General features: G+C 40.3%; 2 protein-coding genes across 2 annotated transcripts in view; both read right to left on the bottom strand.

The window, feature by feature from the left end:
- The window catches only part of HSPA4L (heat shock protein family A (Hsp70) member 4 like), a gene marked incomplete at its 5' end in the record, with an annotated part of 52,125 nt that extends 50,833 nt beyond the window's left edge, over window positions 1-1,292 (bottom strand). Inside the window, one exon of the mRNA XM_014457238.2 lies at window positions 1,204-1,292. Within this exon, the coding sequence (XP_014312724.1) occupies window positions 1,204-1,292 (89 nt within the window). The remainder of the gene's footprint in view (window positions 1-1,203) is intronic.
- A 145-nt stretch (window positions 1,293-1,437) lies between these two features.
- Window positions 1,438-25,461, bottom strand: SLC25A31 (solute carrier family 25 member 31). The gene is made up of 8 exons (XM_006081970.2): window positions 25,105-25,461; window positions 17,379-17,506; window positions 15,808-15,925; window positions 13,228-13,382; window positions 10,589-10,714; window positions 5,803-5,983; window positions 2,484-2,898; window positions 1,438-1,651 (listed from the first exon to the last, which is right to left on the bottom strand). Exons 1-8 carry the CDS (start codon window positions 25,346-25,348, stop codon window positions 1,438-1,440), a joined length of 1,581 nt encoding a protein of 526 aa, XP_006082032.1. The 5' UTR covers window positions 25,349-25,461.
- Between the last annotated feature and the right edge of the window lie 946 nt (window positions 25,462-26,407).

The following is a 26,407-nucleotide window of genomic DNA, read 5'->3' as shown; positions in this document are numbered from 1 at the left end:
ATATAGTGCATATCTGGAAAAGGTTATATAAAACCTTCTAGAATATTCTTCAAAGAAACCAAAGCAGACTGCTTCAAGTAAGCTACTCTTAGACATCTTGACATATTTAAAAATTATTCATAGAATTGCAGTAATTTAATTATTTAAAGGCTTAGCTTAACACTGATGTTGGTTAAGATTAGTTTTATATTTATTATATTTTGGGTCATTCGGAAAGATCAAATTAACATGTTTAGTTACTTGTCCATAGAAGGTAAGACATGGAAACTTGGTTTCCTCATAAAATTACCGGTAACAGGAGCTTATAACACGAAGCCAATTTTTCATATCCCTGCCCTAATTACTATTATGTTTTTCACCAACAAACTTCCCAGACCAAAGAAACAATGGAACATGTTTCCATGACATAATGCCACTTCTTTTAAGTCTTTCATCAAGTGTTCACAACACAGTCACTCTTCAAGCATGTTTATACAGGACAGCCGCCTCCGACTCTCCCAACAATTCATTCTGCAGAAATACGCTTTGGATAGAGTCTAACTCCACCATTTCCCATTAAAGGATGTACATTACCCATACAAGAGGCCAACGACTCCCATCCCCAATTCTCTCCTATTAATCCGTGTTAATACACACGCCCCTGGAAACCGGGCCATTACCTGGAATTCTCAAGGACACTGGGGGAAAACCCTGCACACCGCAACTGGTTCCAAAAAAAAAGAAAAGAAAAAAGAAAGAAAGAAAATGGGGGAAAAAAGATTTCTGGGCCAGATGACCCTATAACTCATCTTCTCATGTGTGCAGTCTAAGCTCTCATTTCTTACTTTCCTGCGAGAAAGCTGTCACGCAGAGAGAGACGGGGAAAGCAGGAAGGGCAGAATGAATTGCAGAATTCTTTCACTCAGCTGGCGGGGGCGGGGGGGGGGGGGGCTCCCGGGGCCGAAAATTTCCCGCAAGCCCCACTAGAAAGAACTAATGGGAGATCTTTCTGTAATATTCAGGGCGTCCCACCCCAACCCCTTGCCACAAACGAAAGCAGGGCCGCTAGGGAACAGAAAGTAGCGATGCGCAAACTGCCAGTGAAGTCCCGGTGCTGGGGTGCTGGGCGGGGCGGGCAGCCCGATGCCCCCCTGGCTCGCCGAGCTGCACCTGTCACCCCGGGGTTCGGCGCGCCTCCCGATGAGGACCGGACATGGCACTTACGGGGTACACCTGTCGCCTGTACTTCGTTGGCGATGGTCTCGATGCCCCCCCCCCCCCCCTACGCGATGTAGCAGTTGAGAAAGCCGAGGTCAATGCCAACCACAGACATCCCGCCGCCGAGTCGTCGGGATGCTGGTGCCGAAAGCTCCTGGGTGGGGGCCGCGTCCTCTGTTGGGCTGTGGCTCCTGGGGTTGCGACTCCTACGAGAAGCAAAGGAGAGGTGACCTGAAGTCGCTACGCTTTAAATCGGGGGCAGCGCGTCCGACAACCGCGGAGAGGGAGAGGTCTCCGCACCGCCGCCTCCGCCGCCGGGGTCTCTCCGCTGCGGGTCGGCGTCTCCAACCGGCAGTTACCGAGCTCTGAGCCTGCGCGCTCGGCCTCCCGGGAGACGCGCGAGCCGCTGCTTCGGCCGCTTCCGTCAGCGCTCGGGCAACGGCCGCTCGTGGAGCTGCGGGTTCGAGAAAGATCTGGAAAATGGAGGAGGCTGAGCCAGCCGGGGGGCGGGGGGACGGGGGGCGGGGAGGAATGGGAAGGCGGAGCCGGAGGATCGGGGAGGAGGCAGGAAACGGCGCTGGCTCGCTCGCCCTCGCGCGGCGGCCGGGAGCACTGCGGCTGGCTCGGGGAGCGGCGCCCCCGCCCGGCGCTCCGCCCCGCGGCTTCGGAGGCGGCCCTGGGCTGTGGTTGGCAACCCGGGCCTGGCACAGCGCCGGGATGCCACCGAGACGGGCCCCCAGCCTTTCAGGGCCAACCGCAGCCCAGCACCCAGCCGCCGCCTCGCCGTCCCGAGGGGCCCACGTGCCGCCCGCCGCGCTCGGCTCTGTGAGGTCGCGCCCATTGTGCAGCGCGGCCGCCTCTCCCAAGGGCGCCGCCGACAGGGGGAAAGCGGCCTTTTCACTTCAATGCCTTTGTGAAAGCCGACTCAACAGATAGATCTTGGTGTGTGTGTGTGTTTTCTTTCTCCTTACCAGGGCTTGAAATACCCCAAACGAAACGGTCAAGAAACCAGCACACTGACAACCTCCCCTCCATGTACCTTCCTTCGCCCCATTCTAAAGATGCAGTCCCCTCCACTAACCCTTGCCGCCAAAAACCGGTTTTTCAGAAAAGTGACTTCTGTGTGTCCGCCACCACTACACCGGGCAAGCCAGGGCTTCCCTCCAGCACCTGCCCTGTAGGGGGCGGGATAGCAGCCTGGTGTGGCCCAGCCCTGTGTCCCTCTCCCGTGATCAGCATCTGCTGTCTGTCCTTCTGAAATTAACCAAGTCATAGTTTACACTTACGGAGCTTGGCTGTCCTGTGCCTTCTGGTTCAAGTCTTCATGGGGTTCCTGTTCCTTCTTGCCCAATTCTTCATATGATTCCTGGCCCTTCTCACCCAATTCTTGGGATGTTCTCTGTTCCTCTTCTACTAATTCTTCGGATATTTTCTGTTCCTTCTCGATCGATTCTTTATCCTGTTTCCTACTGGTTTCAATCTTGAAATTGACGGTTTCACCAAATTTTCCAGTGCTCGTATTGTCATTATTTGTCCACTTCTTAAAAGAATTTATGCTTTTTGCTACTATCAATGCTACAACAGCAGCAGCAGCAAGTGTGGCTATAACTCCTGCTGCTATTGCTATAAAAACCGTGAAGTCCATTTTCAAGGCAATACTGAGAACCTGGAATGTACAGTACTGCTTTGACTCTGGTCTTTCTACATTAGGGAGTCACACCTTCCCAAGTTCACTGGAGCTCCTGGTGGACATCGCTGCCGTTGTCAGGGACACCGCAGGCTGGGGAGGGGCCTCCCGTGGGCCAGTGCGCGAGCACAATGGGGATTGGCTATTGGGCTCCCCACAGAAACCCGCCCCCAGTGGCACGTGGCTTTGACCCTCTCCCTCAGTTGCCTATGCAGCCATCATCCTCTTGGGCCCACCACTTAGATTTATCCCAGAATCTCCTGAATCTCCTAGGGCCATATAATTACCCATGCTTTCTGTCTGTATAACGAGGGTGTGAGAATGATTTTTCTATTAAAAAAAAACACACTTAAAATACCAGAGTAAAAGTAAATAGTTGAGGCCAGGAGCAAGAGATTGTTACCACATTCTTTACATTTCCTGGGAGGAAATGAGCGTACCTAGTGGCTAGAAGCATAACAGGCTTTGGGGGTCAAAGAGAGTTGTAGTCCCAGGCTTGCCTAACTTACTAGCAGTAGGGCCTTAGGCATGTTATTTAACTCTACAAAGAAAATAAATGACATAAAAATACCAACAAGTGCAACAGCACAAAAGTATCAAAAAACATACTGTATTTGAGGAATCAGAAGTTACTTGTATGCCTGTGGTGCCTAGGGCAGATATGATGTACAGCTGAAGTTGAGCTAGATCATGAAGGATATTGTACGCCATGATAATAAGTCTTTATCTTGTAGGAAAGAAGTTTACCTTTTCAAGAATGAGGACCTGGCCAGACCAGCATTGCTCAGTGATTGAGCTTCAACCTATTAACCAGGTCACAGTTCAATTCCTGGTTAGAGCATATGCCAGGGTTGTGGGCTCGATCCCCATGGGGGTGTGTGCAGGAGACAGCCAATCAATGATTCTCTCATCATTGATGTTTCTTTCTCTCCCTCCCTCTCTGAAATCAATAAAAAAATATGTATTTTTATGAAATGAGACTGTGGCTAGTGTGGCTCAGTTAGTTGAGCATCATCCCATGCATCAAAAGGACACCAGTTAAATTCCCAATCAGGGCACATGCCTGGGTTGTGGGCTTGGTCCTATGCAGCTGTTCAATGTTTCTCTCTCACATTGATGTTTCTCCCTCTCCCTTCCTCTCTACAATCAATAAAAACATAAAAAATAGAGTCATTTAAAAAAATTTGAGAGTATTACAGATGTCCCTCTTTTCTTTCCCCACTGAAACAAAAAATGTGGGTGTTTGAGTCCAGTTCAATGTCTTACGAAATTGAAGAATGAAGTTGTGGACAAAAACGATTAATAGAACCAAAGTTTACTGGGAGAAGCCAGTCCTGGAAAAGGTGTAGCTGGGGTTCCAGGAGCAGGCCTGTATCTGGAGCTTCCTTTCCATGTTACAGTGGGAGTAGCTTAGTATCCAAGCTAATTAAAGTCTAATAGTCCATGTGTGGAGGGTAACATGGCCATAAGCATGTAACAAACTGAGGATTCTCAGAGGGAAGGGGAGGGGGCAGCAGGTGGAGGTTAACTGAAGAATTTATATGCATACTAGAGGCCCAGTGCACGAAATTCGTGCATTGGGAGGGGGGGGTGTCCTTCAGCCCAGCCTGCACCCTCTCCAATATGGGACCCCTTGGGGGATGTCCAACTGCCGGTTTAGGCCCAATCCCTCTCACAATCCGGGACTGCTGGCTCCCAACTGCTCGCCTGCCTAATTACCTCTAATCGCTTATGCCTGCCAGCCTGATCACCCCCTAACCACTCCCCTGGCAGCCTGATCAATGCCTAACTGCTCCCCTGCCGGCCCAATCACCCCCAACTTCCCTCCCCTGCAGGTCCAGTCGCCCCCAATTGCCCTCCCCTGCTGGCCCAGTCCCCCCCCCCAATTGCCCTCCCCTGTAGGCTTGGTCTCCCCCAACTGCCCTTTCCTGCTGGCCTGATCGCCCACAACTGCCCTCCCCTGCTGGCCATCTTGTGATCACATGGGGGCGGCCGTTTTGTGTGATGGCATGATTGTCAATTTGCATACTACCTCTTTATTATATAGGATATGCATAACTCATGGACACAGACCATAGTATGGTGAAGGCCTGGGGAGGGGAAGAGATGGGGGAGGAGGGGACCAATGAGGAAAAGAAAGAGAGACATCTGTAATACTTTCAACAATAAAGATTAATTTTTAAAAAAGCTCAGATATAACCTTTAAACTTACTTTATTAATACCAGATACACAAACTAATTTTTTAGGGGACTTTTTCTGTTCCAAGATATATTCACATTAGCAAGATTTTATTTAAAGAAAAAAGTTAGCAGATATATGCCATTTTGTATCTCTTTTTTCCCAACTACAGGTTTATAGTGTCATTAATGTCATTATCAGGTTTTTTTAAATGAGACCCAGAATCTGGGTTTATTAAAAGCTATATAATACCATAACCACTATACTTAGTAATAAACTGAGCTGTTTTAGTAGAGATGTTGAAGAAAGCTTACTTATGCCCAAAGATATAATGATGACATCTTCTGATAAGCTTTAAAGAAATATGTCATATGATTTTAAAAGAAGGGAAGACAATTACATTAAAATAATAGCATTTTTTAAGAACTTTAATTTCTTATATTTTAACATTATACTTTTTAATTTTTCATCACAAAAGAAAAAGATTTTAACTAATAAAAATAACATTTACTAAGTAAAATGTCTCAGTAAAGTGAGTTTGAGTCTTAGTGGGAAGGAAACCCACATTTATCTGATTTTTATTTAAATGCTTGAAAAAGCTTATGCTTTATTGTAGAATTACCACTTTAAAAAATGCTGACAGTAATAACAAACTATCAAAATATATACAAATGGCAGCTATATAATTTGTATGTTTAACAAGTTAAATGTATGCATTTCTCAATCTCCTATGAACTACCTCCACTACCAATATTAATGAATTCTTGAATTTTATCATATAATACCAACACTAAAGCGCCCCCTGTACCACGAAGGATATTGGAGAAGGCACCACGAAAAAATGCAACGCCTCCTTCATGTTTGTATATCTTCACAAAGCAGTCTACAGTTCCTTTATACTGCCGTTCAGTCTCACCGCTCTACATAAAGACAAATAGTTTACCATTACTATAAGAGCTTTTACGTTTAGATTTTATTCAGCACTAAGTACAGATAAAATGAATACCATGTTGAGTAAGCATGTTGGGCTAATGGGCATATATTGAATGTATATCTAGTGGTCGGAGAATACTCATACTTTGCAGGAATACTTGAAAACTGAGCAAATATTAGGCTTAACAAATTTCAAAAGATGGCATCACAAACCATTATTTATACTCTCACCACACTGCAATGAAGTGCTAAATCGATAGTAAAAAAAAAATAACTAGAAAAATATCATGTTTGGATATTAAGAACACATCTTAGAAAATATTTTAAACCTAGTAATAACCACAAAACTCCTTAAGATGCAGCTTGAGTGGTAACTTATAAGGAAATTAATGAGCAATCTAAACATTTTTAGACAAAGAATAAACCCAAAGGAAGTAGAAATAAAAAAAATAAAGGAAACAGAAAATGAACACAACAGAAAGCATGAAAAGCCAAAAATTAGTTATTTAAAATAATTTACTGATAAATTTCTGGAAACATTCTGGCACCAAAACTATTAGAAATAGCAAATGATTCAGAGATTAAGAGAAACATGATAGCCCAGCTGGTGTGGGTCAATGGTTGAGCATTGACCTATGAACCAGGAGGTCACAGTTTGATTCCCAGTCAAGGCATATATCCGGGTTGTAGGCTTGATCCCTAGTGTGGCGTGTGCAAGAGGTAGCCGATCAATGATTCTCTCTAATCATTGATGTTTCTATCTCCCTCTCCCTTCCTCTCTGAAATCAATAAAAAAAAGAAGAAGAAGAAGAGTAACATGATATTACAAAAAACTTCATGGCAATTATTTGGAAAACTCAGAAGTTTTAATTAAAAAATAAATAAATTAAAAAATGAATTTCTTAAAAGCATAATTTACCAACAGAATAGAAAAAAAATGGAATAAATTCATTAAATTCAGTCAGTTACTGAAAATCTTCTCATAAGGAAAACCAGGTGGCTTTATATGTTAAGTTCTACTAAACATTCAGTAAACATTTAATTTTAATCTTACATAAATTATTCTAGAGAAGAGAAAATTAAGAAGAATCCCCAACATATTTTATGAAGCTTACAAAGCCTTGATATCAAAATTAGAATAGGACAATATACGAAGGAATAATTCCAAGCCAATGTCACTGAAACATGGATGCCAAAATCCTGAACAAAAACTAGCCACTCAAACCTAGTAAGGGATACAAAATACAACACATCATGACCAAGCTGGATTTATTCCAGGCACAAAAGGTTGGGTTAGCTCTGGAAAATAGATAAACAGCCCTAGCAGGTTTGGCTCAGTGGATAGAGTTTCAGCCTGTAGACTGAAGTGTCCCAGATTCAATTCTGGTCAAGGGCATACGCCCAGGTTGCAGGCTTGATCCCTAGTGGGGGCTGTGCAGGAGGCAGCCAATCAATGATTCTCTCTCATCACTGATGTTTCTATTTATCTCTCCCTCTCCCTTCCTCTCTGAAACCAATAAAAATATATTTTAAAAAATAGGTTAAGATAATATTATATATTCACATGAAAAGTGAAATATGATCTGATGTCAATAGATATAGAAAAAGCATGACTGCCATTCATAATTACTACCTATTATAACCCAAAACAGAAAGGAACAGCCATAGCTTGACAATGGATAACTACAAAAACCCCACAGCTAACATTAAATTATGTAACACTGAAGGCACTCCTTATAACAGTGGTCGGCAAACTCATTAGTCAACAGAGCCAAATATTAATAGTACAACGATTTAAATTTCTTTTGAGAGCCAAATTTTTAAAACTTAAACTATATAGGTAGGTACACTGTTATTAACTTAATTAGGGTACTCCTAAGGCTTAGGAAGAGCCACACTCAAGGGGCCAAAGAACCGCATGTGGCTCGCCAGCCACAGTTTGCCGACCACTGCCTTATAAGATTAGAACAAGACAAGGTGGCCAATTACTTCTTTAATATACCACTGTAACAGGAGTCTCAGACAGTGCATAAATGCAAGAAAAAGAAATACAAGGTGTAAGTATTGATAAAAGAAATGAAAGAACCTGGCATTTTTTGCAGATTGTAGACCTCTGTGTGTAAAAAAAAATATTCAAAGAGTGTACACATAGATTAGTATTTGTAATAGGGTTTAAGAAAGTTGTGGGATATAAAATAAAAGTACAAAAATTCAACAGTACTGTTATGGGCTGAATTGTGTGCCCACAAAGTCCACATATTGAAGTCTAAATCCTCAGTATACCTAAAAATGTGACTAACTATATTTGGAGAAAGGGTCTTTATAAAGGTATCTAAGATCAAATGAGCACATTAGGGTGCACTGTTATACAATATGGCCATCTTTTTAAGAAGAGAGACAAAAGGACCATGGGAAGACGTAGGGAAAAGACAGCCATCTATAAGCCAAGGAGACATACCCTCAGAAGGGACCAACCCTGGTGGACACCTTGACTTGAACATTTATGCTCCAAGACAGTAAGAAAATAAATCTTGCCCTAGCCAGTTTGGCTCAGTGGATAGAGTGTTGGTCTTCAGATTAAAGGGTTCCAGGTTCTATTCTGGTAAAGGGCACATGCCCAGGTTGTGGGCTCAATCCCCAGTAGGGGAGGTGCAGGTGGCAGCTGATTCTCTCTCATCATTGATGTTTCTATCTCTTTCCTTCTCACTTCCTTTCTGAAATAAATATGTATTTTTTTAAAAAAGAAAATAAATCTCTGTTATCTATTGTACTTTGTTACAGCAGCCCTAGCAATAGACTGAAATGCAGTTATTTTGACAGTAAGTTGCAGATATCATGACCATTATCTTTAAACACTTCAGTGTGCATTTTCTAAGAATATTTTCTTACATACCCAAAGTATAGTTATCAAAATCAGAAAACTTAACATTGATACAGTACCATTTACTAATCCTCAATACAGACTTATTACTATACTGTATAAATTAATTTTTCATTTAAAAAATGTTTCAATGTAGCCCAGCCAGAGTGGCTCAGTTGGCGTTGTCCTGTGCATCAAAAGATTGCCAGTTTGATTCCCAGTCAGGGTAGCATACAGCAGGCAATCAATTGATGTTTCTCTCACACTGATCTTTCTCTTTCTCTCTCCCTTCCTCTCTCTAAGCATGTCCTTGGGTGAAGATAAAAAGTTATCAATATATTAAACTAGAGCTAGATATAGATCAAGAAGAAACAAAGGTATAAATGGAATAACTTTTAAGGATGGTCCAAGAATGATGTAATAGGTTAAATAATGTTTTACCCTTTCTGGTGGCCTAGTGTGTTCTTCCAGGACCATTTCATAGACATAAAATGAGGGTAATGGTAGTAACCACACCTCTTTGGATTACTCTGAGAATTAAATGAGTTAAAGTGTAAAATGCTTAGGGCAATATCTGGCATAGTAAGCCATACAGAACTTTTCTAGCTTTCTGGCCTCATTATTTGCATTTGCCCCATGAAACCTATCTTCTGGGTATAAGTAACTACTTCTCAAGTGTACCTCTATGTACTATGTTTGTTCCACTCTGCTTAGAATGTTCTCTCCCCAGGGAAAATGCCTATTTACTGAGATGAGCTCTGCAAGAGGCCACATCTGATCACAGTAAGCATTTGGGCACCCTAAACATATCTACTGAACATGTTACTAATTAAAACAATAAAACAATGCTAAATTTCTAAAGCATGTGCAGAACCTATGCACATTTCTATTTAAACCATTAACTGTATGCCTTCAATACTACGCTATGAATTTTGGTGCAGGTTCTGCTTTATTTTACTTGTGTCACCATAACTTAGCATAGATTAGGCAGTCAAATATTTGCTGAATGAATGAATGTTAACAAGTAACAGCACTGGAGATTGAATGTATCAAAACTGACTATACTTAAAACATAGATCATTAACAAGTTTTCATCTTTGAAGTAAAAATTATTTACTTTTATTGAAATATACTACAACTAATGATATTACCTAAGTTGTGACTAGCCTTATTCTACTTGATCTAATATTCAGTTAAGACAGACATACTCATTAAATCCCTACCATCTTCCTCTACCCTTCAAACAATATATGCTACAGGAGTAGAAAGCATTTCTGTTCTCATAGCAGAAGAAAAAAAAAGCTTTGCTGGATGCTGGCTGTCTAATAATAGTAACAGTAAAGAAATACAAGTCAAAACTACAAGCATTTATTTATTTTTTAATGTTCACCTGAAGATATGTTTTTATTGATTTTTAGAGAGGATGGGGGAGGGAGAATAGGGGGAGGGAGGATAGGGGGAGGGAGGGAGAGAGAGCGATGAATTCAAGAAAAATATTGATCGGTTGCCTGCCGTAGGGGTTTGAACCTGCAAATGACTGGAAATTAAAATGGCAACCTTTTGGTGAATGGGATAATGCTCCAACCGAGCCACTGGGCGAGAGCACAGCATGCATTTATTAACAAATGACCTATTTTCCAGTCAAAATGTCTCTAAAATTTGAATAAATTATACCTGAGTATCAGAGATAGTGGAAAACTCAACTAAACTTTCAAATAATAATATAAAATACCTGCATCATCATACGTCTTCGAACTGTGTCAAAGGGATAAGAGAGTATTCCAGAGCATGTAGTCACAACTTGAGCAATGAAAAAGGAGACAAGAAATGGGGTTTCCTTTGGTTTGGGTAATAAGCCCTAGAAAAAAAATGTATAAAGTAACTATCTGAATTTCTAAAGCATCTTAAATCTTAAGTCAAAGAATAACTCTTAAGAATATATGAAAGAAGGCTCATTTATATTTAAGATGCAATTAAAAACAGTTGAATTTAATGTGGAAAAACTGAAATATTAGCATGCTATCAGTTAGAAAGGAGAATGTCATACATGACTATATATAAAAACATATTTGGGGAAAAAAAGCATATTTTCTAAATTGATTTGTCATTAATGGCACTTAAAACTAGGGAAGATAACAGCTAGTGACCAAAAAAGTTGTTCATGGCTCTTCACAGAGTTGAAAAAAACTGAAATAATAATGCCTGCTATTATCATCAAAAGATAATATTTGATAAACAGCTTTAAAGCACTAAGTTAGTGAAGAAACATTCCTAAATTTCACAGCTACTAGAGGTGCTAATAGAGCAAAGAGGGAAAGTGCACATAAACTTTTCCATTATTAAGTAAATATAAATAAGAAAAAGCACACTATAAACTAAAAGTTCTATGTCTGAACCATAATAAAAATGATATGCAACTATATTTAATAGAGGGTAGAGATAATATAGAAAACTATTATAAAACTTCCATCAACGTTTAATCTAATTTAGTAAATAATACTAATATTAATTTCATTGCCTAATTTTGAAAGCATTATGATATAGTTATTAAGATAATGGGATATTTTGCTTGCCATGTACATAAATTACTTAACCACTCCTCAGTTATTTATCTTTAAAATGGGGATATTAAAAGCTATCCTTGCCCAGCCAGTGTGGCTCAGTGGTTGAACAAGTCACTGGTTCGATTCCTGGTCAGGATACATGCCCGGGTTGCAGGCTTGATCCCCAATAGGGAGTATGCAGGAGGCAGCTGGTCAGTGATTCTCTCGATGTATGTTTCCCCCTCTCTCTCTCTCTCCCTTCTCCCCTCAAAAATCAAGAGAAACATTTTTTTTAAAAAATATATTTTATTGATTTTTTACAGAGAGGAAGGGAGAGAGACAGAGAGCCAGAAACATCGATGAGAGAGAAACATCGATCAGCTGCCTCCTGCACATCTCCCACTGGGGATGTGCCCGCAACCCAGGTACATGGCCTCGACCGGAAGGCAGCTGGTCAGTGATTCTCTCGATGTATGTTTCCCTCTATCCACCGAGCCAAACCGGTTTTGGCAAGAGAAACATTTTTTAAAAAAGCTATCATAGAACACTGTGAGGATGTAAAGAACTTAATGAAGTTCCTAGAACTAAGTAATAGCTCAAAAATGGTAGCCATTGTTACATTCTTTCTCTTTCCTACCTTATGGAAATGATATTAAAATCTGAAATGAAAAGGCAATTGCTAAAACAATCTGGAGAATACAATAAAGAATCTAACAGTACCTAATAAACACCTGAGCTATAGTAGCATTTATTATATTTAACTAATTATGCCTTGCCTACTTTCTAAAATGGTGATAGTAAACTTACTATTTGCATGTGAAAAATGAGATAATAAACTCAATGTAAAATCAGGAAGTTCTGTCAGAGCCTTTCTATATGTCAAAGAGTTGACTGTGGTGTAAGCCTAACCAGAATGCTTCATATTTGCAATACGATGTATAGTGAGTTTTTCAGTGTAAACAGCAAAAAAACTTAATGTTTGGGTTTATGCTCTATATCTCAAATCAGATCCACAATAGAGTTATAATTTAGTTAGGTATGGCAAAGTCATGATTAAACAACTCTATAATGTCTCTTATTCCATCATTTATTTTGATTTATATAATTATAAGTAAACATATCTACTGAACATGTTACTAATTAAAACAATAAACCAATTAAAAATAGAACTCTTCTTTGACTCAGTAATCCCACTTCTAGGAATATATCCCACGCAATCAGAAACACCAATCAGAAAGGACATATGTACCTCTATGTTCATAGCAGCACAATTTACAATAGCTAAGATCTGAAACAGCCTAAGTGCCCATCAGCAGATGAGCAGATTGAAAAACTCTGGTACATGTACACAATGGAATACTATGCTGCTGTAAAGAAGAGAGAAATCTTACCATTCGCAACAGCATAGATGGACATGGAGAGCATTATGCTAAGCGAAATAAACCAGTCAGATAAAGATAAATATCACATTATCTCACTCATTTGTGGAATACAATAAACAACATCAACTCATGAACATAAATAGATCCAGAAACAGAGAAGCATCAAACAGACTGTCAAACTTCAGAGGGAAGGAGGGGATGGTGGTGGTGGTAAGAGATCAACCAAAGGACTTTGTATGCATGCATAAAAGCATAACCAATGGACACAGACACTAGTGGGGTGAGGGCATGTGTGGGGGGTGGGGGGGTGGGAAAGGGAGATAGTGGCCAGGGAGATCAATGAGGGGAAAAAGGAGACATATGTAATACTATATGTAATACTTTAAACAATAAAGAATTTAAAAAAGGAAACGAACCATTTAATATATACTAAAGCCCCAAATTACCTTAACTGTGTCATAAACTCCAAAATAAGAGGCTCGGTACACAATGATGCCCTGTACTGAAACACCAAACCCTTGGTATAAACCAATAATTCCATCTGATTTTGCTATTTTCATAATACAGTCACCTAAACCCTTGAATTGTCGCTCTGCAGCACCTAAAATAAAGCCATTTAAAATTTATTAGCAGCATTATACATCAGATAAATACTTTATTTAAACATTTTACAGATTTAAAGTATTTGGAATTGCCACTTAAAAATCTAACAAAATAAAAGCATACATCAAAATTCTCCCATTAGTTAACAAATAATTAAGGTTTCAAATAGTATCTTTACATTTTTTAAAATATTAATCTCTTATAAAACCAATCTAATTCAAGCAATATGATAGGCTCAATAAAATTACCAGAAGTTCCTAGAAATGTAACTAGGAATTTAGAAATTTTTAGTTTTCATTAGGAATGAAAACCTTCATGACTTGTTTCAGTTGAAGAGCAAACAGACAAATAGAGCAAAAAGACAAAACTAAAAACTAGTAACTTAAGAATCATTAACATTTTAGATGGAGTGTCACAGTTTTTGAGTGTTTGTTGGTTTTGTTTTATTGTCCCCTGACTTGAACTCTTTGCCAATAATTGAAATATTATGTGTAGAATATAATTCTTCAAAATAAGCTAAATTCTCCCAATTTTCAGAGAAAACAAAACTGCTGAACTTAAATAAGGAACATGAATTATTTTCACTTTCTTAGCAATAACAAGAAAATTTGGACTGCCAGTTAAACATGATAAGATGGAACCCCTATTTTCATTTTTCCTCAAACTGTTATCCTTTCTGAGATATTTTCTCTGATCACTTATCTAAAATTGATGTCACTCCCTTCTCCTAATTTTGTTATGACATTTACTGCTAAGTGGCAGTATATTTTAGTCATTGCTTCATTGTTTTTTACTTGTGTCCCCCACTACACTATAAGGTACATGAGCTGCAAATTCCATGTTTTATATTTTGTGTGTGTGTGTGAAAGTGACGGGGGGGGGGGGAGAGAGAGCGTGCGCGTGCACATGCACACCTGGTTCACAGCATTCAATGGAGAAATATTTATTAAATGAATCTCTGCTCCCTTAAGACATTTTATTAAAATGATACTATATATATAAAGCCTAAGCAACTGTTCAACTCGTAGCTATGATGCACACTGACCACCAGGGGGCAGATGCTCAACGCACAGGCATGGAAGCATGGAACAAACTGATGAATCTCAGAGGGAAGGGAGGAGGTGGGAGGGTAGGAAGAGATTAACAAAGATCTTATATGCATACTAGAGGCCCGGTGCATGGATTTGTGCACTGGTGGGGCCACTCAGCCTGGCCTGTGGGGATCAGACCAAATCAGTGCAATGGGCCTCCGACATCCCCCAAGAGGTCCTGGATTGTGAGAGGGCACAGGCCAGGCCAAAGGACCCCACCAGTGCCTGAATCCGTGCACCAGGCCTCTAGTAAAGAAAACAGGTTTAAAGCCATATAGGCAAAGAAGAACATTGACAAAAATCCACAAATTTTAGCATGACGGGAAGGAGGTGGAGGAGTGGAACCTCACTAAGTAGAGCAGAGACAACTGAAACTTATTTTCTTGCAGAAGGAGATATTGTTGAGAAGAAAGCCCTGGACTCCAACCTCAGAAAAACTTAGAAATTAGGGGGACTAAGTACTGTACTATTCTTGTAGTGAAAGCAAAGTAGCATTTGGGTACTCAAAATCTACTTCACCCTGAGCAGCCAAGTCTCTTTCTCCTCTGCCATCCTCAGAAATGAACATAAGGCTCCAGACTGAGTTGCCTCCACAATTACAGAAAAAAGACTCACACAAAGATACATCTTGTGAAATATCAGGTCATCAGGGATATAAGGTGATTAAAAAGAAAAAATATACATACAAAAGGATCAACAGTAAGAGATCAACTTCATAAGAGCAATATTAGAAACTAGAATCCAGAGTAATACTTTTTAAATTGTGAAAGAAATTAAATGTAAACCCAGAACTTTTTTATATGGCCAAGAATTAAGAGGATAAAACAGAGATATTTTTAAATAAGCAAGATCTCAACTTATCTCCTGTTCCACTCTTTTCAGAAAGCTTAGAAAGCTACTGAAGAACATAATCTACCAAAACAGTTGCATAACAAAAATATAGAAGATATGGTAAATAAAATACATAGGAACAGTGGGAAAAGGAATCTCTAGCATGAGAGCTGTACATATAACCTAGAGAGGAGTCATAGTTGAGGCAGGAGTAAGTGTATGAGGGATCTAGGAGGTGGCTCTCCAGGGAGATAAAAAAGAAAGTAAGTTTTAAACAGTCTTTATGTTTGCTCTTTTGTTACTAGAGTGTTGGCCTTCCCCTTCCCTCTTTTAAGGGAAAAGGAAAAAAGTAGTAATCTTTAGCCCCTATGACCTTACCATTTGGTTGAGAATACAATTTTCAGACTGTAACTAACACTTGTTACAGCATAATTTTAGAATAAATAATACATTACTCAAAACACAAAGAAGGAAGGGTCAGTATTTCTAAAAATCCCATACCTTTTCCAATATCAACACCTATTCGGGTTCGAGCAAAATCTAGTGGATATACTACACATAAGGATGTTGCCCCAGCTGCTCCGCCAGAAGCCAGGTTTGCCAAAAACCATCTCCAGAACTGAAACATATTAAATTAAAATGTGGTTATTAAACTACAGAACCTAACTGTGTGAAATCCTTATTTTTCTAAAGGCTGAAAGGCCAGATTTACAAACTGATTTTCTAAAGTAAACATCTGTAATAACGCATATCATACTATCCAGAATACTTGTCTACATGTCCTTTGTTTCTTACCAGGCAGTCTAGGAGGTACAGTTTAGATGCTGACATACTGAAATTGCAAAATACTTTAATGGCCTCCAGAAAAAGTAGCCCAAATTAGCGAGAGTGGACACATGAGGTAATTATGCCTTTAGATTATATATACTATGCACTTTATTTATTTTTTAAAAATAAATTTTATTGATTTTTTACAGAGAGGAAGGGAGAGGGATAGAGAGTTAGAAACATCGATGAGAGAGAAACATCGACCAGCTGCCTCCCGCACCCCCCCCCCACTGGGGATGTACACGCAACCTAGGTACATGCCCTTGACCGGAATCGAATCCGAGACCTTTCAGTCTGCAGGCTGACGCTCTATCCACTGAGCCAAACCGGTTAGGGCTATACTATGCACTTTAAATCTCAGCTAACCTTAGCTGGTTTGGCTCAGTGGATAGAGCATCGGCCTGGGGACCGAAGGGTCTCAATTCAATTTTTAACCCCGGTTTCAGATTCTTCCTCTCCCCAGCCCATACCCTGGTGGTGCTGATGCAGGAGGCAACCAATTGATGTGTTTCTCTCACATGGATATTTCTGTCTTTCCCTCTCTCATCCACTCACTCTAAAAATCAATGGAAAAATATCCTCAGGTGGGGATTTAAAAAAAAACAAAACTCAGCTAAATAGGTCCTTAGTAATAAAGAAGAAACAACTTGCTTTTTTAAGGAATAAATTACCTCAGAGTTAGAAATACATATCTCTTTTTAAAAAAATATATTTTTACTGATTTCAGAGAGGAAGGGAGGGGGACAGATAGAAACATCAATGATGAAAGAGAATCACTGATCAGCTGCTTCCTACATGCCCCCTACTGGGGATAGAACCTGCAACCCAGGCATGTGCCCTTGTCTGGGACCCTTCAGTCCGTAGGTCAATACTCTATTCACTGAGCCAAACCAGCTAGGGCAGAAATACATACCTCTTGCCTGATTTTTCTTTTTTGCTTAATAAAAGCAGGCAAAATGCTAAATTTTTCTAGTGTAGCAGTGATTATAAAATATAATTACATTAAAATTAATATTTATTCAGAGAAATACTGCTTTGAGACAAGAGATGCCTTAAATATTAAAACTGTTCAAAGAAATTTGTAAAAGTTGTGGTTTTCACATATAATTTATATAACTTAGAAATATTGTGTTAACAGTAACTGTTTTAAATATTTTTTTTTACCACTTGAGTACATCTGCCCATCATACGTAAGACAAACCAACCATTTCTTAGAAAATTTTAGAGATATTATCTATACTTGCCTGTTTTTCTTTATTAACTCCAGACATGAAAAGTTGTTTATATTTGTCCTTAAAAGCAAAATTTAGAGCTTGTGTTGGAAAATACCTAATGACATTTGCAAGATTGCCACGCCAATAACTGAGGAAACCTACAAAAGAAAACATACTACATATAAACTTATACTGTATTATCATTAAATAATTCCCATAGCTTTAACAAACTTAGTTATTTGAACTATTTAAAAGCAAATCCATTTCTCATGAAAAAAAATTTATGTGTCTCCACTGAAGAAAAAAAGTAGTATTAACTCCATGTGCTTCCATTTCAATTTTGTTAATCCTATCTAATAAAGAGAGAATATGCTAATTGACCCTCACACCTTCGCAAAGATTGGGCACCCACAGACAATAAGGAGGGAATATGCTAATTGACTGCCACGCCCTCAAAGATGGCAGTGCCCACAGCCACAAGATGGCGGCGCCCAGTCCCCTCAGCCCCGCTAGGGCGGCAGGTGCATGGCAAGGCCAGTCCTACCCCAAGGTGGGCCCGGCAGTTCTGTGCGCCTTCCTCTGGAGTCCCCCAGTCCCCTCAGCCCCAGGGCCAGCCCAAGGCACAGGCAAGCCTCGGATGGTGGCTGCCCAGCCATCCAGGGCTGCCCGAGGCTCAGGTAACCAGGGCTGGCTGAGGCTTGTGCTGCCAGCAGTGGCAGCAGCAGAGGTGTGATGGGGGCGTTGCCTTCCCCTGATCACCAGGTCGCCTCCCGCCCACGAGGGCTCCCGGACTGTGAGGGGGGCAGGCCAGGCTGAGGGACACCCTCCCCTCTGTGCACAAATTTCATGCACTGGGCCTCTAGTTTCCAATAAAAAGCCTTGAATACCTAACAACCTCTGGAAAACCATTATCAGTTGAATATAGGTTTCTTCACTAGTTAGAAAAACAGTTCAGGAGTATTTGTCAGAGAAGTTAGTAACTCTAAGCGTCATTTCCAAATCCTGACATACAATTCCTATAGTAGTAAGGCTGCTAGAACAGAATTGGTTTGTATACATACTTATGAGAAAGAGAAAGTGACAGAAGTCTAAAGCATCCTTATCTTTACGTTCTGAAACCCAGACAGAAAAGGGAACAATTTATAATTGAAGGCTTGATAGAGAGATTGGAAGAAACTTTAGAGATTAATAATCTTCCCACTTCAAATCTCAATGGATTGACCAATCCTAATATGTGTTACCCTTATATTTCAGAGCTGCCTTTATAATCCAGAGCTGCCCCAGAATGCAACAGGCTTGCTCTTCAGTAGCCATAATTGTTTTTACTAGATTGCAAATTGTCAAATGGTTTCATCTTACTATTCTGAATAAGATACCTCTCCACCTAGCTTAGAGAACACCCAAAATCAGTCTTCTAAAGATGAACATTCAAATGAAAATAAAGACAACTCATAGAGAGCAGGCAGATAGCTCTGGGATGGGAGGGGGGATGGAGGGATTGAACAAAAAAGAAAAAAAGAGAGAACTCATGGACATGGATAACAGGTGGTAATTGTCGGGTGTGGGGAGGGAGATAGGGGGTGGTGGTGCTGGTGGAAGAGGGCATAGAGGGAATAAATGGTGATGGAAAAAATAAAATAATTTCAGCTTACTGGGCTGGTACTCAGAACCTGAAAGTTAAATTAGTGTAGTACACAGAGGGAAAGATACTTATCTGCTAAATAAGTAAGTATATTTAGTGGGGGAAAATCCCCAGAATCTTGGTGAACCATAAGCTGAATATAAAACAGTTGCACATAATCACTCATGAGGTAGGTACTATTAGTCTCTTCATCTTAAAGATAAAAAATGCATTCCCTCAGACTAAAAAAAAATCTATCCTCTGTTCAAGCATAGAGGAATAAAATTTGCCACCCCAAAATGTGTCTCTGGAGTAAGTATTATTTTGGGCTGATTGTTTTTAAGAAACAAAAAGCTAGAAGGCTTTCTAAATTTATTTTAACCTTCTCCTTAATTACCAGAACAAATTTAGAGAGAGGGCTTGGTACAGAAAGAGAATTATCAAAGAGTATAAGCTAGGTATGATAAACTGGTGGTAGCTGGGCAGGATCTGTTTGTTCAAAGTCTCTTCAGTGCCCCATTACCTCAGCAAAACACAACAAACATTTGTTTACAAAATATTTGCTTTTCCTATCTTCCTGTAAATTTTCTTCCTCCCATTGGAAGACCCAACCCTACCCCATTCTTCTTAGCTCAGAATGGACATATAAGCCTCAACTGTCTGCCTGTGGTTCTCAGATTTTTATAGGGCCATGTATGTACCCAATTAAATTTGCTTTTCTCCTGTTAAAATGTCTTCTGTTAATTTGATTATCAGAGTATTCAAAGATGCTAGAGGGGTAGAAAGAAAATTTTTGCTCCTCTACACAAGTTTATCTCAGATGCACTTATTTACAAATGAACATCAGAAATACATGTTTACAAATTTATGAATGCATACATAATGACTTAAAGAGTTAAAATTTATTGAGCACTAACTATGCAATAGACACATAATTGAATATTTTATAGGCAGTATCTTGTTTAACCTCACAACTACCATATCATCAGGTATGTAGCATACAACTGAGAAAATTGAGGCTGAGAGGTTAAATAAAAACGGTTTAAGTTCACAAGGTAAGGGAAGGGCTGGAACTTGATTCCAGTTCTGACTCCAACCTAGAGCTATTAAATCTCTACTGCCTCTCTATAAAAATTTATTCTCAATAAAAAAACAAGCCTTTTTTAGGTCAGAATAAAAAAAGGGAAAAGCAGTCATACAGATTAAAAGGACACTTTCCTAATATATAGAGTGTCCCAAAATATGTATACCAGTTTGAATAATTATAAAGGCAGTATTTATAAAATACATTTCATTTTCCAAATTGAGGTATCAGCTGTTAAAGTGTGTGTATACATTTTTTTGGGACACTCTGTATAATCACAAAATTGGTAGAGAAAAACATAGCAACTGTGGTATCTTTGATAATATCAGTATCTTAATTGCTCAGAAAAAATAATCTCTTCAAAATTTAAGGGCAAGAAAAAACATACTCTGAACTTAATTCTGAGAAAATAATCAAGAATTAAAATAGAACTGATGGGAAATAGGAAGCAGTTACTGGCCATTTACTGGTCAATTTACAGCCAATAATGGGAATGCTAGGCACAGTTAGAATATATTCTAGACTAGTGGGTCCCAGTATATTTTGGCAGAATGCCTATCAGTAAAAATATATGTAGCCTGTCATAAATATGTATACATTTTTAAAAGTCATATGCCTTTGCTAGTATACCTATTATGTAGTATACCAAAAATAGAAATTAAAGAATGAGATAAAGATTCCTCACTTAAAAAAACTTTATGTCAAGTGGTCATAAGAACAAAAATTGTATATGGAGATGGAGAATGACAAAGAGCTACTTAAATAGGTTGCTTGGGGAAAACTTATTGCTAGGAGGTATTCGAATATAAATGAGCACTTATTTGAACCATTAGAACATATTTTCATATATCTTGCTAATTATGATGTTTTTTAAAAAATATGTATTTTTATTGATTCAGAGAGGAAGGGAGAGGGAGAAAGAGATAGAAACATCAATGATGACAATCACTGATTGACTGCTTCCTGCATGCCTCCTACTGAGGATTGTGCACACAATCTGGGCGTGTGCCCTGACCAGGAACCAAACTGGGACCTACTGGTTTATAGGCTGACTCAACTACTGGGCCACATGATGTTTTTATGCCATCATTTCCTACTATCTTAAGGCATCTTTAGAGCGAGGTTAATTTTTAAGAATAGTGTACATTATATTTCAAATATTCTTGTTGATAATTTAAAATATTCAAATAGTCTTCTTGTCTCTGTAGATACATTTAGCTAAGCAAACATAAACTATAACATGTTTATTATGTAATACCTGAGGACGAGTGCCTGTTATCCCCTCTACATTGTGGAACTAACCCCTACTCCTTTTTTAGAATGCCTTAGTGTCCTGTGATATGTAACTGACTTTTGGCCCAATTATAAATGCCAGTGCCAATTCACACACTAAATATCAGTAAAGCTTATTTTCTCATTTTATTTAAATAAAGTAAATATCTAATGTTATTTGCATGTCCCAAAACATTCTTCAAATAAAAACTTCACTGCTCTAGCCTTCAAAAAAATAAGTTTGGAAAAGTTTAGATTAAAGATAGCTGATGAACTCATGGCCAGGAACACCTAAATGAGAAGAGTTCTGGTAGGCTCTTAAAAATGAGACTGCAGAGTTCAGATTTTTTAAAGGCTATTTCACAATATATTAAATACAACAATTGCTTTAATTAAGAATATATTTCCATATGCATATTTTGCTCAGTGAAACATCACAGCACAGACACCAAAATGTTAACTGTGGTGATTTTAGCAATTATTTGTCTTTACTTTTTTGCTTCTCTATTTTTTCTAATTGTCTATAATAAACATGCATTACTTGTGTAATACAAATTTAAACAGTATTAAATAAAACTGCACATACAAAGTTGAAGATCAGCCCTGGCAGTGACTGGAGAACTGAAGTGTCTTGGTTTCAGTTCCTGGTCAGGGGCACATAACTGGGTTGCAGGTTCGATCCCAGGCCCAGTTGAGGCGCGTGTGGGAGGCGACCAATTGATGTCTGTCTCTGTCTCTCTGTCTCTGTCTCTCTCTCCTTCCCACTACTTCCTCCCTCCTTCCCACTCTCCCTAAAATCCTTAGGTGAGGATTAACAGATTAACAAAACAAAACAAAAAACCCCACAAAGTTGAAGATCATAAAACCAACTAAAGAATAGAGTAAATCTTTCAGAACAGCATTACTCAGGATAAATCCAGAAGCTTTCATAATCCAAGGAAAGCTTATAAAAAGTATCAAAGACATCCAGAGAGATGTTTAAAGCTATGTTCAGAGCAAGAATAGAGAAATCTATCCTTGGGCTAGAAAGAAAGCAGAGGTGTTTACTAGAACTATGCCCAGATAGTTTATATTTAGATTAAATCAGAGTTAGGTTAGGTTCTCAACCTTCCTAATGCTGCGACCCTTTAATACAGTCCCTCATGTTGTGGTGACCCTCAATTTCATTGTTACGAATTGAACATAATTAAAGCATAGTGATTAATCACAAAAACAATATGTAATTATATATGTGTTTTCTGATGGTCTTAGGCGACCCCTGTGAAAGGGTCATTTGACCCCCAAAGGGGTCTCAACCCACAGGTTGAGAACCCATGGGTTAGGCAGGGGTGGGCAAACTTTTTGACTGGGCCACAATGGGTTCTTAAACTGGACCGGAGGGCCGGAACAAAAGCATGGATGGAGTGTTTGTGTGAACTAATATAAATTCAAAGTAAACATCATTACATAAAAGGGTACGGTCTTTTTTTTTCTTTTAGTTTTATTAATTTCAAACGGGCCAGATCCCCGCGGGCCGTAGTTTGCCCACGGCTGGGTTAGAGGCTTAGATAATCATAAACAGGTTTTACTGCTACAATATCCAGTAGAAGAAATCTGAGTCTTTCAGGATACAGGATAAGTCTTCCTTGTGCAGGGCTGGCCATGTATAGCAGCAAGATGCTTAGCCTCCCTGGATTTTATCTTTCACGTTATTACAATTAAAGATTACACCCCTCTATCTTTGTGCTAACTAAAAAATTCCCCACAAGTTTCACAAAAAGCCCCTAGATGGCAATATTAACCCTGTTGTGAATTATTAACCTTTTACCGTAGGATATATACTGTGGTGTATTCATAAGAAGGCCCTGTATACAAGAATAGGAAACATCTTCAAGTTCTGCTTTTATCATCTCATCTTTGAAGGTATAGAAACCAGAAACCAAAATACTATTCAGAATGATTGCAATTTATAAGAGCCATATTGAATATGTTCAGATTTAAATATTACCAAGAACATTTAAAATATAAATCAGCACTGGTCAGCACAATCTGACCACAATATTTAACTTCACCCGACTAAATATGTAAAGTAGATTAGCTAATAATAAAGCAGTCCTACTTCTCTGAAGAGGTTTTAGAATATAAACTAAGGAGAAAGACGTTCCTACTTTTCTAGTAAAAACCTTAAAGGAAATGGGGAACTTGCTCTAATAAAATAAATGGGGTGTGGAGAATGTGAACCACTCTTATGCTTTCTGGGTTCTGCTCTCAGATGGGCATTTAAAATTCATAATTTAGACGATGCCTTTAGAGTCTACTTTGGACTCTACATATTGTGCCCAACAGATTTATCCCTAGGAAGAGAACGCTCTTTTTATAGGAGAGTATACCCTGACCCAGACTTAAGAGTGGAAGAGGGAACTGCACTGGAGTTGAAGCCACGTCATGTCTTGTTCTGAACACACAGAACAAGACATGACAGGGGTCAATAGGCCTATTTCCTTTTTAAAGTTCGTACAGAGCCCTAACCGGTGGATAGAGCGTCCGCCTGTGGACTGAAGGGTCCCAGGTTTGATTCCGGTGAAGGGTATGTGTCTGGGTTGCTGGCTCCGTCCAACGTGCAGGAGGCAGCCAATCAATGATTCCCTCTCATCATTGACGTTTCCCTCTCTCTCTCCCTTCCTCTCTGAAATCAATAAAAATATATTTAAGAAAAAAAAAGTTCGTACAGAGTTTTCAATTGAATCCAACTATATGGATGGATTATAGAAGACTTCTGATACATTTATCCTGACATTCTCTGAGCTAACTTAGGAGCCATTTTGCAACCGGAAGGCATTTAATGGCTAACAAAGCACTTTCATTATTTAGCCCTTGAAATCTTTCTTTCAATATTAATGGGGGGGAGAGGAGGGAGAGGAGACTCCACAAAAACATTAAAATTTTAAACAAAGACAGGATCTGATGCAAAAGAAAAATTGGTAATACTGATCCTGTCTTTAAAATTTTATTTTGCTCATCTTGGATTTTAAAAAATACTGCATTAAAATATTGTCAGCCCTAACCGGTTTGGCTCAGTAGATAGAGCTTCAGCCTGCGGACTCAAGGGTCCCAGGTTCGATTCCGGTCAAGGCCATGTACCTCGGTTGCGGGCACATCCCCAGTAGGGGGTGCGCAAGAGGCAGCTGATCGATGTTTCTCTCTCATCGATGTTTCTAACTCTCTATCCTTCTCCCTTCCTCTCTGTAAAAAATCAATACAATATATTTTTAAAAAATTATTTGTCTTTATTATGTTATTTTGCTCCCCCCTCAAATCTGTGCAGAGGTGACTGCCTCTTCAGTAGTTTTCAAGAATAAACAGAACCTCTTTTCACCGAATAGGGATCAGAGTACCGGGAGGCCCCAATGGTCCCATATTTGGAGAACATAGTATTTCAACAAGTATTTAAGCAATCTGGACATTTGTTAACACACAGCAAAATGCTTAATAGCATCTCCTCTCCTCTAATCTTGGGAGTCAAACACTGCCTTCTACGCCAAGGTGTATGTAAATCCTGCTGTGAAGGAGAAATTTAGAGAAAGAGAAGGTGGTGTTCTCCCCTGCACTAGGACTGGTCACGTGCAGGCCCTGGGAAAGCAGAGCCTCTTAGACTGGTTACCATTCTTGAATTTTTCAAGTTGAGGAAACAAACCCATCACCCCCCAACGGACACGGCCCTGGCCCCTGCAGTTGTCCCCTCCCGATCCACGGGGGTGGGGGTGGGGGCGGGGGAAGGCATGGCGGCCGCCCCTACTCACCCTGCTCGCGGGGAATGCGCAGCAGACAGTCCACTATGCCCTTGTACTGCATCTCGGGGGAGATCTGCTTGGACGACGCCTGCACCTGCAGCAGAAGCTTCACCCGCTCGATGGGCGCCACGGCCGTCTTGGACACAGCCGCCGCCACTCCGCCAGCCAGCAGGTCCTTCCCGAAGGACAGGGCATCAAAGAACCGCTTTTCTGTCTTCTTCTCCGGCTTCTTCTTCGGAGGGTCACGCTGCATGGTGGGATGACGGACGTAAAAATCCAGCAGCAGCAGGCTGGAACGTATTCGGAAGAGGCGAAGGGAAGCAGAAAACCGCTTGAGCGTCGTCCTGGCGGGAAAGCGGCGCTGAGGATGCTGGGAGATGGGCGCACCACGTGGGGCGGGGCCGGGGAGCTGCGCATGCACTTCCAACCGCCTGCCGCCACCGGTGCGGGCCACGTGACTCCCGACACGTAGCTACCAGCGCGTGCACTTGTGCGCACGCGCGCGCACGCGTGCTGTCTGGGTAAGTGTTGGTGCCCTGAGTTTTTCCTTGCAGCCGGGAAGAAACCCATGGCTTCTGAGCCTCGAAGAGCAGCTATTTCTCTATGAAGATAGTGTGCAAATTAGAGCAGAGCAGTGTGGGATGAGCCGAGGTTAGTTTTAGTTCCCAGGGTTACTCTTCATTGGTTACTCTTCATTTTTCTCTTAGAAATCGCTTTAATTTCTGCTTTAATTTTGTCACTGCTTTTGCCGCTGGTACCCCGGAAGCATAAGTCAACATGTTCTTCCTCCTTTATTTTACTGAAATTGGCCAATGCCATCTAGAACAGTGCCTCTCAGTCCAAACTGCGCATTCAGAGGAAATGGAGAGGCTTTTCATATTACAGCTTGGGTTCAGGCAATGCTCATGTGCAGGTTGCCAGTGACCTGTTCTAGAACAGAGGTTCACAAACTTTTTTCTTTTTTTTCGTACACACCACCCAGGTTTTTATTTGTTCCCTAAGCCGAGTGCGCTCCGGACGGACGCGCTGGAGACAAGGAAAACACACGTACCTGGCGGCGCTCGGAGGGCGACCTTGAGGGCCCTCCGCTGGCTGGGGACCCCCAGAAGCCACTCCCGGCCGGCCGGTCGCCCCACGCTGTGTCCCTCCCCCCCTCCCTCCCTGGCGATGCAACCCGCAGAGCCAACCCCGCAGGGAGCGCGAGAAGCTTCCAGTCCAGGCGCCACGACCTTCTTCCAGCGCCAAGGCCCTCGCCTCCCGGTTCACAAACTTTTTGTTTTTGTTAATCCTCACTCCAGGATATTTTTCCATT

Source organism: Myotis lucifugus, unplaced genomic scaffold, assembly GCF_000147115.1.
Source record: "Myotis lucifugus unplaced genomic scaffold, Myoluc2.0 scaffold_1, whole genome shotgun sequence".
NCBI lineage: Eukaryota > Metazoa > Chordata > Mammalia > Chiroptera > Vespertilionidae > Myotis > Myotis lucifugus.
Note: the sequence above shows the minus strand (reverse complement) of the source record. Positions and strands in the feature narration are given on the sequence as shown.